This window comes from Rhea americana, unplaced genomic scaffold (assembly GCF_003343005.1).
Source record: "Rhea americana isolate MKP2758 unplaced genomic scaffold, rheAme1 scaffold_74, whole genome shotgun sequence".
Taxonomy (NCBI): Eukaryota; Metazoa; Chordata; class Aves; order Rheiformes; family Rheidae; genus Rhea; species Rhea americana.
This window is the reverse complement of record NW_028186912.1, coordinates 1375454-1390621: the sequence shown is the minus strand read 5'-3', so window position 1 is coordinate 1390621 and position 15168 is coordinate 1375454. Positions and strand designations below refer to the sequence as shown.

The window sequence follows — 15168 nt, the reverse complement described above, 5'->3', positions numbered from 1 at the left end:
GCGGCGGGGCGGTGGGGTGAAACGGCTCGGTGCTTGCGCCCAGCCAGACTGCCCGGAGCTCATGCTGGATTTACGCTCCGAGACGTATTAGCTAAGCAGCTCTTGTTGCTCCAGGCTGCCTCTGCTGTCACTGTGGAGATGGCAGGGATGCTCCTGTGGGTGATTTAGATATTAGAAATCTCCAGAGGGTGAAAGTGCCACCACTTCAGCCCACCTGTCTCCCTGYGCTGATTATAGACGGCAACTACACAACATATATTGCTAAGACTTAGTGTGATAAATCCAAACTGTCAATCTGCTCTTAATAACCTGTGAACACATTGGGCAAGTTCAGTCAAGTTTGAAAGACTGTTAGGGATCTTGGGAATATTCCCTCCCTGCAGGGTTTTGTAGAAGGGAGGCTGGGCAGAAGACGGACGCTTTAATGCTAACTCGCTGACACAAAAGCTGTCGTGTTTATAACCTTTTATTATGTAACAGAGAATTCAAATGCGAGAAGGACACTGGAGATAGTATGGTGTTTGGCTCATGGAATTACCTGTTTTCTTTCAGAATAAAAACCGGTATCCTTTGAAAAAACAGAGTGTAATAGATTTAATTCTGAAATTATGTAGAGGAATTAGATTTTTCTTTAGAGTATTTTCTTAGTAGCCTGGGATGTTTGCGTCTCTGAAGAAAAAGCATSTTTGTATAAGCCCTGAACTGTGGTGTGCAGTGCTTAAGTAAGGTTGGTGTGGTACTCTATCAGTGTGAAGAATCAAAGGAGAAGGAACAAAATGTAAACTTTTTTTTCTCTCATATTTTGCAGGTGCTGTGTTAGAACTTCGTATTTCTTGGGCCTTTAGTATCGATGTCCAACGCGAAGTAGGTGCTCCAARCAGCATTTGGCAGGTCTGTCTGCAGTAGGACAGCAATCTTTGTCTGATACAAGATGGAAGAAACATACAAAGACAGGACTTCGCTAGTGAAAGGGGCAAAAGATATTGCCAAAGAGGTGAAGAGACAAGCTGTCAAAAAAGTGAATAAAGTTGTTGACAAAGCTCAGGATGGCTACACCCAGCGGTCCTACAACCGATTCCAGGATGAGGAAGATGATGATGATTACTATGTCCAAGGGGGAAATTATGATGTGGAAGCTAATGATGATGAAGGATCAAGTGAAGCAACTGAAGGACATGATGAAGATGATGAAATTTATGAGGGGGAATATCAGGGAATCCCCAATATGGGACAGGGCAAGGATGGCATGGTGGCCTTAGGGCAGCCTATGCGTGATGAATATAAGGATCGTCATGAACTGGAAACAGAGAGGAAAGCTGATGAAGAAGAGCTAGCACAGCAGTATGAACTGATAATTCAAGAATGTGGCCATGGTCGTTTCCAGTGGGCCCTCTTCTTTGTGTTGGGCATGGCCCTAATGGCTGATGGAGTTGAAGTTTTTGTGGTTGGATTTGTGTTGCCCAGTGCTGAGACAGATATGTGTATACCGAATTCTGGATCAGGATGGCTTGGTGAGTGAAATCTCTGTTCGGTCTTTGTGGTATTAAAAATGTTACTTACAGTATGTCTAAATAATAACTGGTGAACACTAACATTTATTTAAAACTTTTTATGTTAAATATAAATAAGCAAGCCACTAAATACATTAAGAGCTAATATGGATTTAATGAAGATAGTGACTGTGTTTAYGTTTTTGATCATTTTCAATCAAAAGTATAAATAATTCAGTGAAATGGAAGACTGCACAGCAAAATTAAAGCGCAGAGGGATATATTTTTTTCTTAGTTATAAGAGGAGACATCCAGATGACCTATATTTTAAAAAAAGCAGTGTGACTATTTGAGCTCTTCTGGATTTTTATAGGTGTAATAGAGAATAGATCATATAACTAACCAGCAACAGTTCTCATGCTTGGAGCTTTCCCAAGGGAGAGGTGGAATACAATCTGAGGAAAGCAGGAAGTCCAGGGAAAATTCTGCCTCGCTTTTCTTTCTTCTGTCTCTTTGACTCCTTCTCTCCCAATGGCTGCTTTCTTCTCCAGCCACCCGGAAAGCTCAATGTTTACTTTAAGCCAGTGGGGTCAGAGCCAGTGGGACAAATGGCCGGAGACCCACCTGGGGCAGGCCTTTTGTGTCCCATCAGCTGCTGGGGAAGGGCCGTTTCTCCTCCCGCAGTGCGGCAGGGAGGCAGGCTGAGCCGGCGTTGTGTGACAGGCCTGTGCTTTGCTTCCTGGGCATGCCCAGAATAATCAGATAAAGCGAGGATTTCACATGGCTGGGTTGCAGAAAAAGAATAAGTGATTACCCTTGGAAAAGGGGAGGTGGGAGTATAGGGGCTTGAAGCCTGATGGAGAATGGAACATATATATGCATGTAAGTGGCCCGGGCCTGAAAGGGTCCAGGCTATTATAGAAAAGAAGGAAGGCTTCATCTAAAATATGTAAGAACTTTTTTCGTACAACAGATATGCTGTTTGTTTCTTGTATCTTTACAGCACATGATTCTCAGCTGTAACAGTCTCATTTTAACTTTATTTCAGTTTCTCTCATGTCCTGATCTTTATCCCTTTGCTCCTGAAGTACCCTAAAATATTAAATGCATAAAAACTAGATTCAGAATTTTAAATAACACAAATTGTGACAGAAAGTCTTTTGGTAGAACATTAAGCCCCCATCAGGTGGGATTCCTGACACTGATACTAGCAGTTTGACTCTGTAGGTTTTAATAAAGTGGACAAGGGTCATCCTCATTTGTATCTCCAAATCTCTCTTCACGTCAGYGAGTCAAGAGCAGAAATGGGAGCAGAGTTCTCGCCTGCCTGGGCTCTTTGAGATGTTCCTTGCCGTTAGATGAGCTTTTGCTGAAAACAAACTACTTTAGCTTTTTATATGGTACAGCAATTAAACTTCTAAAAAATTAAGTCATCCAACTTTTTATGCTTAAAGAGGCTACATGCAAATAATGTTTGGTACTCTTGATTACAACAAATTTGTGAATGTCATTTTTGCCATACTTAGACCTGTGAGTTCTCATAGCTACTTTTTACAGAAAGAAGGTGCATAAACATGTCTGGTTTTGGCTATTTTGGAGCTATATGTAAGTAATTCAAAGAGAAGAGAGCTAGAGGAGAGAAACTAAAACGTGCAGAAACATGGTATCTCTAAATGTTGCTGTGTCAGTGCAGATACTAATACRGAACACAGCTAATGAAAACAGTGGCGTACGATTTACTTTTAATGTGATTCTGTTACCTGATATTTGGCAACTGAGGATTGAACATATTTGAACAATTTAATCAGTATTACAAGTCCTCTTTACTGCTAGAAGAAAAATGATATCTCTCCACCCCACCCCCCCTTTTAATTACGGATAACCTCTTTTGTTTATCCACTCACTCTCTCAAAAAATGGAATTGTCGAGGTTCATTTTGTTACCCAGGAAAGGGTAGCCATTCTCTCTGCAGTCTCTTCATGTTGCTTACACATCCAATAGCTAATTGATGTGCCTGCAGAGTCCCCTCCACTTGCATTACATTTTATGCTGGGAAATGTTTCTTCARGTATTTGAGATGTTCTAAAACTAGTGTTGTTGACATCTCTGATTATCGTGTTGCAGATGTGGAGAACACGGCCTTGACACRTTTTCTTTGTTACATCTGCTAGATAGAATTGAAATTTAAGGGGAAATACATTATGTTTTCTAAAAATATTACATTTACAGTGAACATAATGCTGTAAGCATTATGGAAGTGCTCTGCCATTGTGAGTACAGAGTGCAGGAGCAAGTGGATGTGAAGATGGAGCCGTATACTAAGATGTGGCTCACGTATAGAAGAAGCTTGAGAGTTCCCCAATCATTAGACTTCTTAAGACACTCTCCTGAGATACTTTGGAATGACTCTGTCCATAGTTAATGGAAATTCAGCACAGAAGCTGGTAAATTCCAAATATTGTGTATAGGCAAATGATATTTGCAGACAAAATTAAGGAAACATGTCTGAAAGCTTAAATATGTGAGCAATGTATTCTTACGCCTAAAATATGGAAGTTGTAATGAATATTCCTGTATCTTTCTTTTGTAATAATGTAGCACTAGCCTCTGTGTTGTGGTATTAACAAATAAATGATTGTACATTAAAAGATTAACGTAGGAAAAAGGGGGAAACATTGAGCGAAGCAGTCTTATCTTTCGCAATATGTATCAAAGGCAATACAACAAGTAGTGGTTTTATCAATAGTTCCACAAAACTGATGGTATTACATACTCATTAGTAATAGAAATGTATTATTAGATTGCAATCCTTCAATACAATGATAAATATAATACTTATGTCCAATATAAATATACCGTCTTTGCAGCCAGAATAACTAATTCATCAGGGCAGTGGATGTTTAGTAGAAGCATTTTAGTATGATCATAACTAGGTCTTCACAGCCATGCATTTCAATTACTTTGCTGTTGTGATTTCCCATCATAATTGCATCCTAACTGGGATCTTTAAGACAGGCATAATTTTTTAATAAATAGTGAAGTAGCCTTGATTATACTCTGGYAAGATTTTATAGCCACATCACTAAGAACAAGGAAAAGGCTTACTTTCCCTACTCTAAAACCTGCAACTCCTGCCCGTACATGGATCCACACCAACCTCTTGGTACTGGCTCTAGTGAGACAGGAGTGTACAGGTAGCTCAGAACAGGCCTGATTTAAGTTAATCCTCTAGGGATTTTGGAACTCCCTCTGGACAACGAAACCCACGTTAGACTTCCTGTACAAACTAGGTTTTGTCTTTTCTAGATTTATTCAGATGGTTACTGTTATTTCTCTGTACACGGATGCAAGGTGCTGTAACTGACAAATTACAAATTCCTAACCCGTCTCCTTTTCTGAAGACCACATGATGTGATTTCACTGCGAAGGGGATCTAAGAAATAGAGCAAGTCTTTATGGTAGGCAAACTGCAAGAATTTTCTCTTGTGGCAAAGCTTCKCAAGAGAGAGATGGAAAAAATGTTTCTTACCAGTGCTAATAACGAGATCCGTCTCTTTGTGATGGTTCTGCATGGCTCTGTAGGACTGCCTTTTCATAGTTATCGACAGCAGATCATTACCACAGACAAGTGAAATTTTCCTTTGCTTGTCAGCTACTAAACTGCATTCCACTCGGACTGAAAAAACATGGAAAATGTCTTGGCAGCAASTTGTGGAAATAAAACAAACAGTCCTTGCATGCTGTAGAAAGTTACTATGCATCTCGGAAGGTTCGGAGGTTCAAATGGCGCTGTAAGCCTCTGCACGAAACCGATGTCCCCAAGCTCCTCTTTGCTGTGCTSCCTAGTTGTTGTTTGCACTGTGATGTGAGGTTAGTGCTGTTCACTAACAAATCCCGATGCTATTTAAAGATTAAATTCACTTGAGCTGATGCTATAATAGAGTTTTCTGAATTCTTTCTGAGCATTAACCTTTGTGTATGTGGGTCTGATCACAATAGGAACATCTATTTAAGAATACGCTGGAATTTGTATAGAGTATGAAGTAAGTAGAGCTAAGTCACATCAACTCTCTTCTCTATGTGAATGTTTCATTATTTATATTTCTTCTTATGCTTCTCTGGGCTGTACCTATTCTATTTCAGTACCTACAGCAGAAAACGCTAGCCTGCTTTACTAGGTGTTGAAAAGATGTGTCCTGCCTTTTGTAACTTTTTTTTTTACCTGATGCTGACAACTTATGTGATAGAAGATTAATTTGCAGATCCCATGTAATTCTTGCTGCTATCTGTTGAGATGAGATGTAATCTTATGAAACATTTTTTTCTGTAGGTTGTGAATCCTTTGTAGCACCTGTTGTAACAAGAAATCTAAGGTAAAATGGAATAGCTGTTTCTAGAAGAGCTTTAATTTCATTTGGATGATCTATAAATACTCTTAGAGACCTGATGTGGCATTCTATAAACAGTGTTGCTCTTTTTTTTTCAAATTTAAATTCAGTAGTGTCTTTTAGTTCTGTATATATAAAACATTCAATGTATGAATTGTTTTTTTGTGAAGTGCTACATTTTGCACTCATTTTAGACAGGGATACTTTTATTCTTCTCATAACTTATTGCTAACAACTGGTAAACATGCATTTATCTTTTCTGTTCCTTAAAAAACTTACCATTGATCCCACTTGTATCGCTACATCATCTCTATTCTCTCTTTCATCTTCTAACCCACTGAATGTGCAGCTGACAGTCATTTTCAGGAGTTCCTCCCCTTCACACTTGACCTAAGCTTTCTTCAGTTTGGCTTTGGCTTCTTGTGCTTCACAGCAATTGCTTGAGTACCTAGCCAAAGCTTAGAGCCAACAGTCCATCTTCATCATTCTTAACTGGCAGCTACCAATTCCACACACTTATTGAAATCTTATTCTCTATTAGCTTCTGTGACTCCCTAATCTCTTGATACTCTTCTTTCTTTTTTAATGGTTTCTACAGTTGATATTTTCAGAAGGCTCTTCTAATCCTTCCTTCAGCTTCCGTGATAGGCAGGGGTGCCAGCAGCTTTGTTTGTGGTCTGCCTTAGTTTTCTCTCTGTGCAATCTCACCAATAAAAGCAAAACCAGTTTCATCTSTGTGCTGCAAAAAACCACACATCATCTGTCTTCTTTGGGCAAAATCTCGTTCTGTCTTCCTGAGCTTTCCTTGTGGACAATGAATGTGTTAAAGTATGAAACAGCTAAAATAGAAATCTTCCTTGCTTTTCAATTTTTCARAGGCTGTCATACTTCTTGATCACTGGGACTACTGCTATCCTGCCTGACACTCTGGGTCTGAGTAACCCTATTTCTATGACTCCACATGCAGATTGTCCCTAAATTTTACATTTTTTTTTCTGCAAACTTAAATTATGGCCTTTCCTTCCCACCACAAAAATAAGACACTTTCCCCTTTTCGCAGCATCTTTGCATCTGAAATAATGAAGCATCCTTTCCCCCAAGSTAGACAAAGTTATCCTGTCCCAGTTGTGTCTGTTCAGGATGCCATGCTGCTCCTTCTGACTGTCTCTTCGCTGGCCCCACCATGCCATCTTTAAGGGCTTACTTTCACTGGTAAAGCCTCTGACAGCCACAGAGCTGTTACGGTTGTTATCGGTGGATAGAGGCTGACTCCTGCTTCTGTCTGGCCCGTGATGCCAGCCACCTTTGCCCCACTGGCATTTTTCAAACAGGTAACTTCATTTTTTTTTCACTTTAGCTAGGACTGGAAAAATAAATCCATATAAATGTCACAGGATTAAGTGATTATCTTCTGTAAACCTTCCTTTTTATTCATGCCAACAAAACCTGACAACCGRTAAGCCACTCATATGCTATGACTATCATCTTTTCCAGAGACCACTGCTTCTTCATTGCTTCATTGCATTCTCCCCTGGTCTATTTTGCACCCATATATTACCTCTTGTCAAAAATTTAGACTGAACGATCTTTTAGCTAGCTATAAACAATCTTTTTGTTCTGTGTTAACCGGACATAATTAGGGCTCATAGTATAGGAACACAAACAGAAAAAATCTCCACATGTAAAATATATGCTTAGTTGAGTAGCCATAGAAGGAGAWTTTTTTCTATCACCTGCTTAGGTGACGAGCAGCTCTGCAGAAAAGGATCTAAGGGTCCTCCTAGACAGCAAGTTGAACACGAGTCAGCAGTGCAGCCTTCAGCAATGAAAGCCAGCTGCATTCTGGGCTGCATTAGYAAGAGTGTAGCTACTAGGGTGAAGGATTATTTCCCTTTACTGCAGGCTTGTGAGGCCACATCTGGAATACTTCATATACATGTGGGACCACCTGGTACAAGAAGGAGATTAACAAATTCGAGCAAGTTCAGCAAAGGACCACTGAGGCGGTTAGAGGGCTGGAATACATGACATATAAGAAGAAGCTAAAGGAACCAGGATCAACAGTAGTATTTGGCTACTTAATTTTGCAGGAGGAAGACTGCAGAGAAAAAGTCAAATTTTTCTGAAAGGAGCATAAGACATCACAGGTTGCAACCAGGGAAATTCTGTGGTGAATTCTGCCTGAAYGAGGCCCTGAGTAAAGTGGTCTTACTTTGAAGTTGTTACTCCTTAGAGCAGGAGTTTTGGTCTCTCAACCAAAGCTTTTCTGATTCCATAATTTGAAAAACAACTCTTTGCAAACACGTCATTAATTATAATGTTTTTAGCTTCCTGTAACCAAAAAAGATACTATATTTCCTACATTAGAGTAAACCTTTAAACAACACAGTTTAAATCCATGAACTCCTGGATTTTGCACAGACTTGCTGGTTTACACACAAACTAGGCTTGAAATTAATTTGGGCAAAGACATATAGCTTGAACTATTTGTTCTCCTCCTGAGCCTATATGGATTTTTCCTTGCTTCTGTAGAATGCTGAGATGTTGCCACAAAATGACAGTGAGTTACAGACTGCAAAATCTGCATCTGAGGGGAGCATTTTGTGAGTATTCGGGCATCTACATGCCTGGTAGGGTTCTCCAAAGTGCTTGGGCACYTCACTGAATCAGCAGGCACCTTATAGAAAACCTTTGGGACATACGTAAATCAGAAATTAAATTATTATTCTCGGATTGTGCTACTTCTCTTGCATGTTTTGATTGATTTCCTTTATGTAGCTTGCTGCAGGAGCAACAAACTTCSCTTTTAGAGAGGAGATTTCACATGTTGTGGAGGTTGAAACCTAAACGATGTTAAGCAAAATTTTATGTTAAGTGCTTTTTGATTTTCAATGTTTATGATATTCTTTTGTTTTACCATCTTTAAAGTMGCTATAAATTCTCCATGTAAGCCAGATAAATAGAGATACAGTAATTTGTAGAAGAAGAAGRGTTTTCTTGGGCTTTCTAATTTTTAGGGGGGTGTATGGAAGCCGAAGATTTTAATAGGGAAGCTGAAGATTTTGTCTTTGCTAGTCATTAGTTAAAGGAACTTTTTTTTTTTTTTTGGCCTATTGTGAGGAAATGCAGCTGTAAGCTTGAAAAAAGGCTATGAAAAACAAATGTATCGATTTTAGTGATCTGAGGTTATTCTCTTCTGTAAATTCACTAAAACTTTTTCTACCAGCCTTGTTTATGTAGGATTATAGTATACTTATGACTAGCTTAACTAAAATTTATTTTGAGGCTGAAATCCAAAACTTGAGAAAGTAGAATAATGGCTAGCTGTTTTTTATTTGTGTTGCTTCTTAAATATCTAAATTTTAAGATTTTTCTTTTTTAAAAAAATCTGTCTTCAGCATTATGGCTTTTTTCTATCTACTCAATTCAATTGGAGTGATACTTTTGACAGTATAGTTCCTCTGCATATGCAGAGATATAAATAATGGTATAAATTAAAGGAAAACCACAGTCAACTTCTCTGTATTTTACTGTTATRTGCAAGTGGTGGAAGATGTGCTCCTATAGAGTTGAAACTTCCAGGGATACTCCTTTATTTATTTTTATTATGGAGAACTTCTTAAAATTTRGAGGAATTGTATTATTTTAGACTTCAAAGGTAGAGGAAGAGACTTAATAATGATTTTTTTAATACAGACTYTTGGACATGGTATTAATGGTAATCTTACTGAATGTAGCAAAGATCTTGAAATGATAGGGTTTTATATATGAATTTTAAAATTATTGTATTTACGAGAAATGAGTCTTGGTTAAGAATACTTACTGGAATCATAGCAGACCTTAGAGTGTGAGAATATCATTGAAATAACAGTGAGAGTCCATTGTGCTTATGGTTAATAGTAGTAATAAATCTTTAGCAGCAGTAGAAATATTTAGAAATAGAGATGTAGTCATTGAAATGTGCACTAAATATTCCTGAGCAAGGTGAAAACTTGCATGTAGGATTAATGCTTTATTTCTTCGGAAGAAGATGCCAGAAATACAAATGCTATCATGCATGGTGTTCACTTTTAGTAGAAGGTCAGTTCCCTTCCAGTGACATTAAACTATTCCCACTGCAATGCTCTCTCTGCTTGCCTTCCCAACATAATAATACRAGGGAGAAAAATTAAGAGAAAGGCCTTTACCTGTTCTAAGGAGCTATGTTACTTGAACCAGTGGAGATGGTACATTTGTTTCTGTTTTTTGAGGGGAAAAAAGGGACAGGACAGAGAGAGTGCAATACAATTTTTGTCTGTTATGATCTGGATTAAACACATCATGTGGAATATCCTGGGTTTGTCACAAGATAGGAACTGGGAGCACAGACTGGGACCATTAATGAAATGCAGCATGTTCAATTCTCTGAGCTGTTAGGGGCTCCTGCTAGAAGCCAGCAGTTTAAGGTAGGTCGCAGCTACCCTCTTATTCTGAGTGTGRTTAGCTGCCGTTCCCAAACTGTCTTTTTGTGACAGAAGGTTGYGCTAAGAACCTTAGCACCGTGTAGAAGGTTTTGATGATACAGTTTTTCCTGTTTCATGTTATTCCAGCACATGGCTTTACTGCTGTCTGAAAGCTACTGGTCAGCATTAACTTATATGTTCACTCTTCACTTCTAAGAGGTTAACCATTTAACCTGGGGTTAGGAGAATTCAATAAGCGGTTTCAGTTAGCAGCTTTAACCGAAGTAAAAAAATCAGTACAAGCCAACATGAAATCACTGCATTGCAGTTCACAACTGAGAGGCTTGGTGTTAGTTCATGTTGCCAGCATGGCCAAATGCTGCTGCGACCAACTCATCTTTTGAGAGCTCTGTAAATAGCRTAATACTTATTCATTACTTTTTTTAGTTAGATGGACATAACTATACTCGTATGCCTTGGAACAGTGTCAAAGCTGTAAGTGCATATATGGCTAGTAAACTACGAGGCCACTCTTTGAGACAGACATTTTTTGCCAGAATATGACACTTTCTTGAAGGCTTAAGCTGTGYGTGCTTTAGTTGAACCCAATGAGTACAGCGGATATTGGGAAACTTTTATTTAAATGACTGGTACGACAGCCTACAATAGGGATAACATATGTACTTAAGAAGACTGTATGGGTAAGCATTGAGATACTTGTACATTTAAGTGGACAGTTACAAACATACATTAATAAAAATGTGCCTATATTATATGTCTGCACACATACATAAGGCTCAAATAATCATATGCTTTCGGTTACCTTCAGRTCTCTGGGTTGTAAGATATTTCTCTTTCCCTTGATCATCTAAAATACATAGTTAAAAATTACTGGGCTGCTTTTTTATGCACTGCAGGTTACATTATGGATCTGCCTATCCTATCGCAGACCAGTGATTTTACTGTTCATGACACACACATTTATAATCTTACAAAAAATGGCCAAAAGAAGGAAATGCCTCACAAAGGAGAAGCCTAAGGGCCATGGTGATTTCACAYATTTAATTTGGCTGTCACCTCTGCTTTTCCCCCTCCTCCTCACTCTTTTGGCATCAGCTATAGCTGATGATACATCGCTGTTTAAATCAGTGAGTCAAATCCATTTTTTAACCAAACGGAAYATTTTTAATATAATATGATTATCTCATATTTTAATATGATGCTACACTCTCCTCAAGGTCAGCATTTGGTTAATTCTGCAACACAGTTAAGTTATGATCTACAAGCTTCCATTTGTTGAGATGTACTTCTTCATTATTTGGCTATATATAGTTCTGAATTTTGCATCTTATATCAAGTTTTGAGGTATGAAATGAAAGCAATGTGAGCTCCTTGACAAGAAATATAAATATTTTCATAGTGGAAGTATTAACGAACTTCATTAAATCATGGAACGAACATAATTCAATGGCTTTTTGTCATAGTTGAGTTTTTCCTATGCATTTTTCACTAAAATGCATAGTTTTTCCTATGCGTTTTATCCATGGATTTTAACAGTCCAGGATTTTAGGACTCTTTCAAAGTTTGACTAGTCATTTTATCTTATACTATTAATATTTCCTAGAATTGGCAGCCAATTATATTTTGTGATATATAGGATTTGAAATAACCAGTTATTGCAGAGCTTTGGCTTGCTTAAATGAATGTCAGTGCTGAAAGGTAAGGAATGCAATTAATTTTGTAAACTACTCTGACAGTATTTTAGTGAGAAYGTAACTCTTTCCCTATGATGGCTACACCTGCTCTGGCTACATGGGCGCTTGCTTGGACCAGTTTTACATTGTCACAAGCACATGGAATGTCAGCACTTCCCCAGCAAGCGCAGAATCAAAGCCACTGTGCTAATACAGGTGTAAATATTTAGATAAAGGAGTGATGATGAGTTACTAATAAAGTAGATAAATGAATAACCTGACAACATAATAACAGCAAACTAACAGGCCCCAAGTGTGCAGGGAGGATAAYTCCCTATCTGTTACGTGACTGGACCTGTGAGCAGTTCAGGGATGTGCTGTCCGTAACCTCTTCACTGAAGAATCTCAGATTTTACACCCAGTCCAAGTAACTCTTCCTACTGCTCAGACTTCTAGATAGGAAACAGAGTAAGATACTCTCCTCTTCCCTACCACTAATTGTAAAATGTTTATCARATTGTTCTCCGGCTCTCTTAAACCAATGACCTTTTTTAACTAACATGTGCCAGACCTTGTTCCAGCTAACGGGAAACAAAACCAAGAGTTTTTAAAGACATAGCCGTACGTTGAGTTGAACAAGATGTGCTTTACAAAGCATAAACGCATTTATGCTTACAATGAGCAAGCTTTTCTTAGGATAAATGTGTGAACGATAAGTGTCCCATTTCACAGGAAACTGAAGACTCAGAAAACAATTTACTAGGCAGACAGACATTCGTATCTGAATTTTAATCTGTAAGTCTTAGATATAGATAAAAAATCTTTTATTTATAATGATAAAAAAGAAAAAGATCTGTGTTCCCAAAGATAGGCATAGGTGGCCAGTTTGCAATTTCTTTCTGTCATGTCAGCTAAACAGATATTATTTGCTCTACTGTTAACAGTGGAGGGCTTCATATGAACTTGAGTAAGTCTATATTCAGTGTAACTCATAGGGTATGTGGTTCTCTGTTGTACAGTGTATTGCTTTTGTCAGATCTGCTCATTTTCACAGTTAACAAATATTTTCCTGATCTGCCAGAATTCAGAGCAATTTTCAAGGTTGATTCTGAAACTGCCGCTAGCAACTTTGCTGAATGGAGATCGTGAACTGATACAGTCATCTAAATAATTTTCCATTTAGACATTATGACTCTGCTTCCTGGCACTATTGTAAATACATCATTAAAAAGCTGCTTAGCATCCCCAGCACCTGCAGGTGTATTGGCACCATACAAAGCATTATTTGGTCCATTATTCTTTATTATGACTTTGCATTAGTTACTGTATTTCATTGACTGTAAATGGGAAAGTAGAAAGACAAAATGGGACCATTAGCAGAGGGAATTCTCTTTTTCACCCATATGCTTTTGTGTGCTAAGTGAGGAAGACCATGTCCCCTGTCAGATGTTGTGAGAGATGTGGGGTTGTTTTGTTTTGTTTTTTTTTTTCCTTCCCCAAGGCAGTTATTCACTCTGGTAACCTCTTCCTGATGAGCTTAAGCCTAACCCAGTGTCTTTTTATGAAGCCAGTGACGGTCATAGATTTCAAATACAAGTGTTTTTTTTCTTTTTTTTTCTTTTTTTTTCATTTTTAACATTTTTATCTTCCTTCTCACCTTCATTAAATTGGAACAAAGGCAGTAACAGTGACTGTTTAGAAGAAGGAAGATAAAAAGTTATTTCCTCCCATTTACAAGGGAAGTAGTTTGCACAGTACTGGAATATAGTTGCAGTAGGGAGAGTTAATGGCTGATTAACCACTGAAGTAATAATCAACAGTTAGTTTTATTATTGTACAKATATCTTCAGTAGGAGCACAGTTTTATTAATTAATTCTTAATATCCTGTACCTTGATTACTTATGTTGGATACATCTGCTGTTAATGTAGATGTATATAATTTGGGCTTTCTGTTTTTAATTCAGCACCAATTAAAAATTAGAGTGATTATTCGTGGTCTTTGCTTTGTCTTGGGTCAGAAGCAGGACTAAGCAAAYAAGATTAAGACAGTCAAATGTGTAGCCAAAATGAAGAGTTTTGAAATGAAATGAGATGATTAATTTAGAGGACTGTGTGGGCAATTAAAAGCTTTTGTGAAGTACTGTTTTTGCTTTGAAATTTTGTTAATCTTAGCATATTGTAGAGTAAGTTCTGTGCACTATTCAATCATTTGCACCATTAATAATCATCCTGATTCTCAGGATTGCCATGGAAGTGCTTTTCCCATTGGAAAGTCACAGTAATTTCCATCATGACAGGGTCAGTTCAGAGCTCGGTGAAGAGTGCACTGAATAAAACATCTAAATCTGAGAGGGAAAAAAAAAACAGAGGAGCCTCTACAGTTGCAGTGGAAGGAAAAACTAGGAATTAGGGGTATTAGGACAGCTTAACTAGGTGTGTTTTATCTGAGGCTTGTCTTTTAGGATTTTCTTTATAATGCCAGGGGGAACTATTGGATCAAAGGAAGAGATAGGGTGAAAATAATATGCTCAGTGATAGTACCTAGGGAATCTGACAACGTCTTCACGTCATTACCTGGGATTACTTGGGTTTTTGATAAACTCTGTGCCCTATCTATTGCATATTGCTAACAATCATCTTTTAAAAACGTTGTTTATATGGAAAGACAAGTATCACATATTGACTGTTTCTTATAGGCCTGAGTTTGTGCTACATTTGAGTGCTGATTGATTATCTGTGAGAAATTACAGCATTTGTCTTTTTATTTGTAATGGATTATTGATTTTGCTAGTCCGGTAACAGCATTATAAAATAGTGCTGCCATCTGCTGCAATGAACACTGGTAGTATTCCRTTTGTAAATAACTCTAATAAAATGAAATAAGATTTTTTTATTGTTATTATTCTGAGAAATCTGCTACAGAATACATTAAAATGATGTTAATGCCTGGTAGTGGATTTGACTTTTTTAAAGACTTAGTTATTGACATGATAATGTTCTTGAAGCATAAGTGATGATGATAATGTATGCAAAAGTGTTGGTTTACCATATTATTCTTTATTTTGCTGCCTTATCAGAAAATACAGCTGTGAAGAAAAGCCCCATTCCTGGTGAGCAATCTGTTACCTGTCACAGTGTCTGCGGTTACTGGGC

General features: G+C 37.9%; 1 protein-coding gene across 1 annotated transcript in view; it reads left to right on the top strand.

The window, feature by feature from the left end:
* Positions 1 to 827: 827 nt before the first annotated feature.
* The window catches only part of SV2C (synaptic vesicle glycoprotein 2C), a 78371-nt gene continuing 64030 nt past the window's right edge, over positions 828 to 15168 (top strand). The window contains exon 1 of the mRNA XM_085322111.1: positions 828 to 1511. Coding sequence (XP_085178237.1) covers positions 932 to 1511 — 580 coding nt within the window. The 5' untranslated portion in view covers positions 828 to 931. The remainder of the gene's footprint in view (positions 1512 to 15168) is intronic.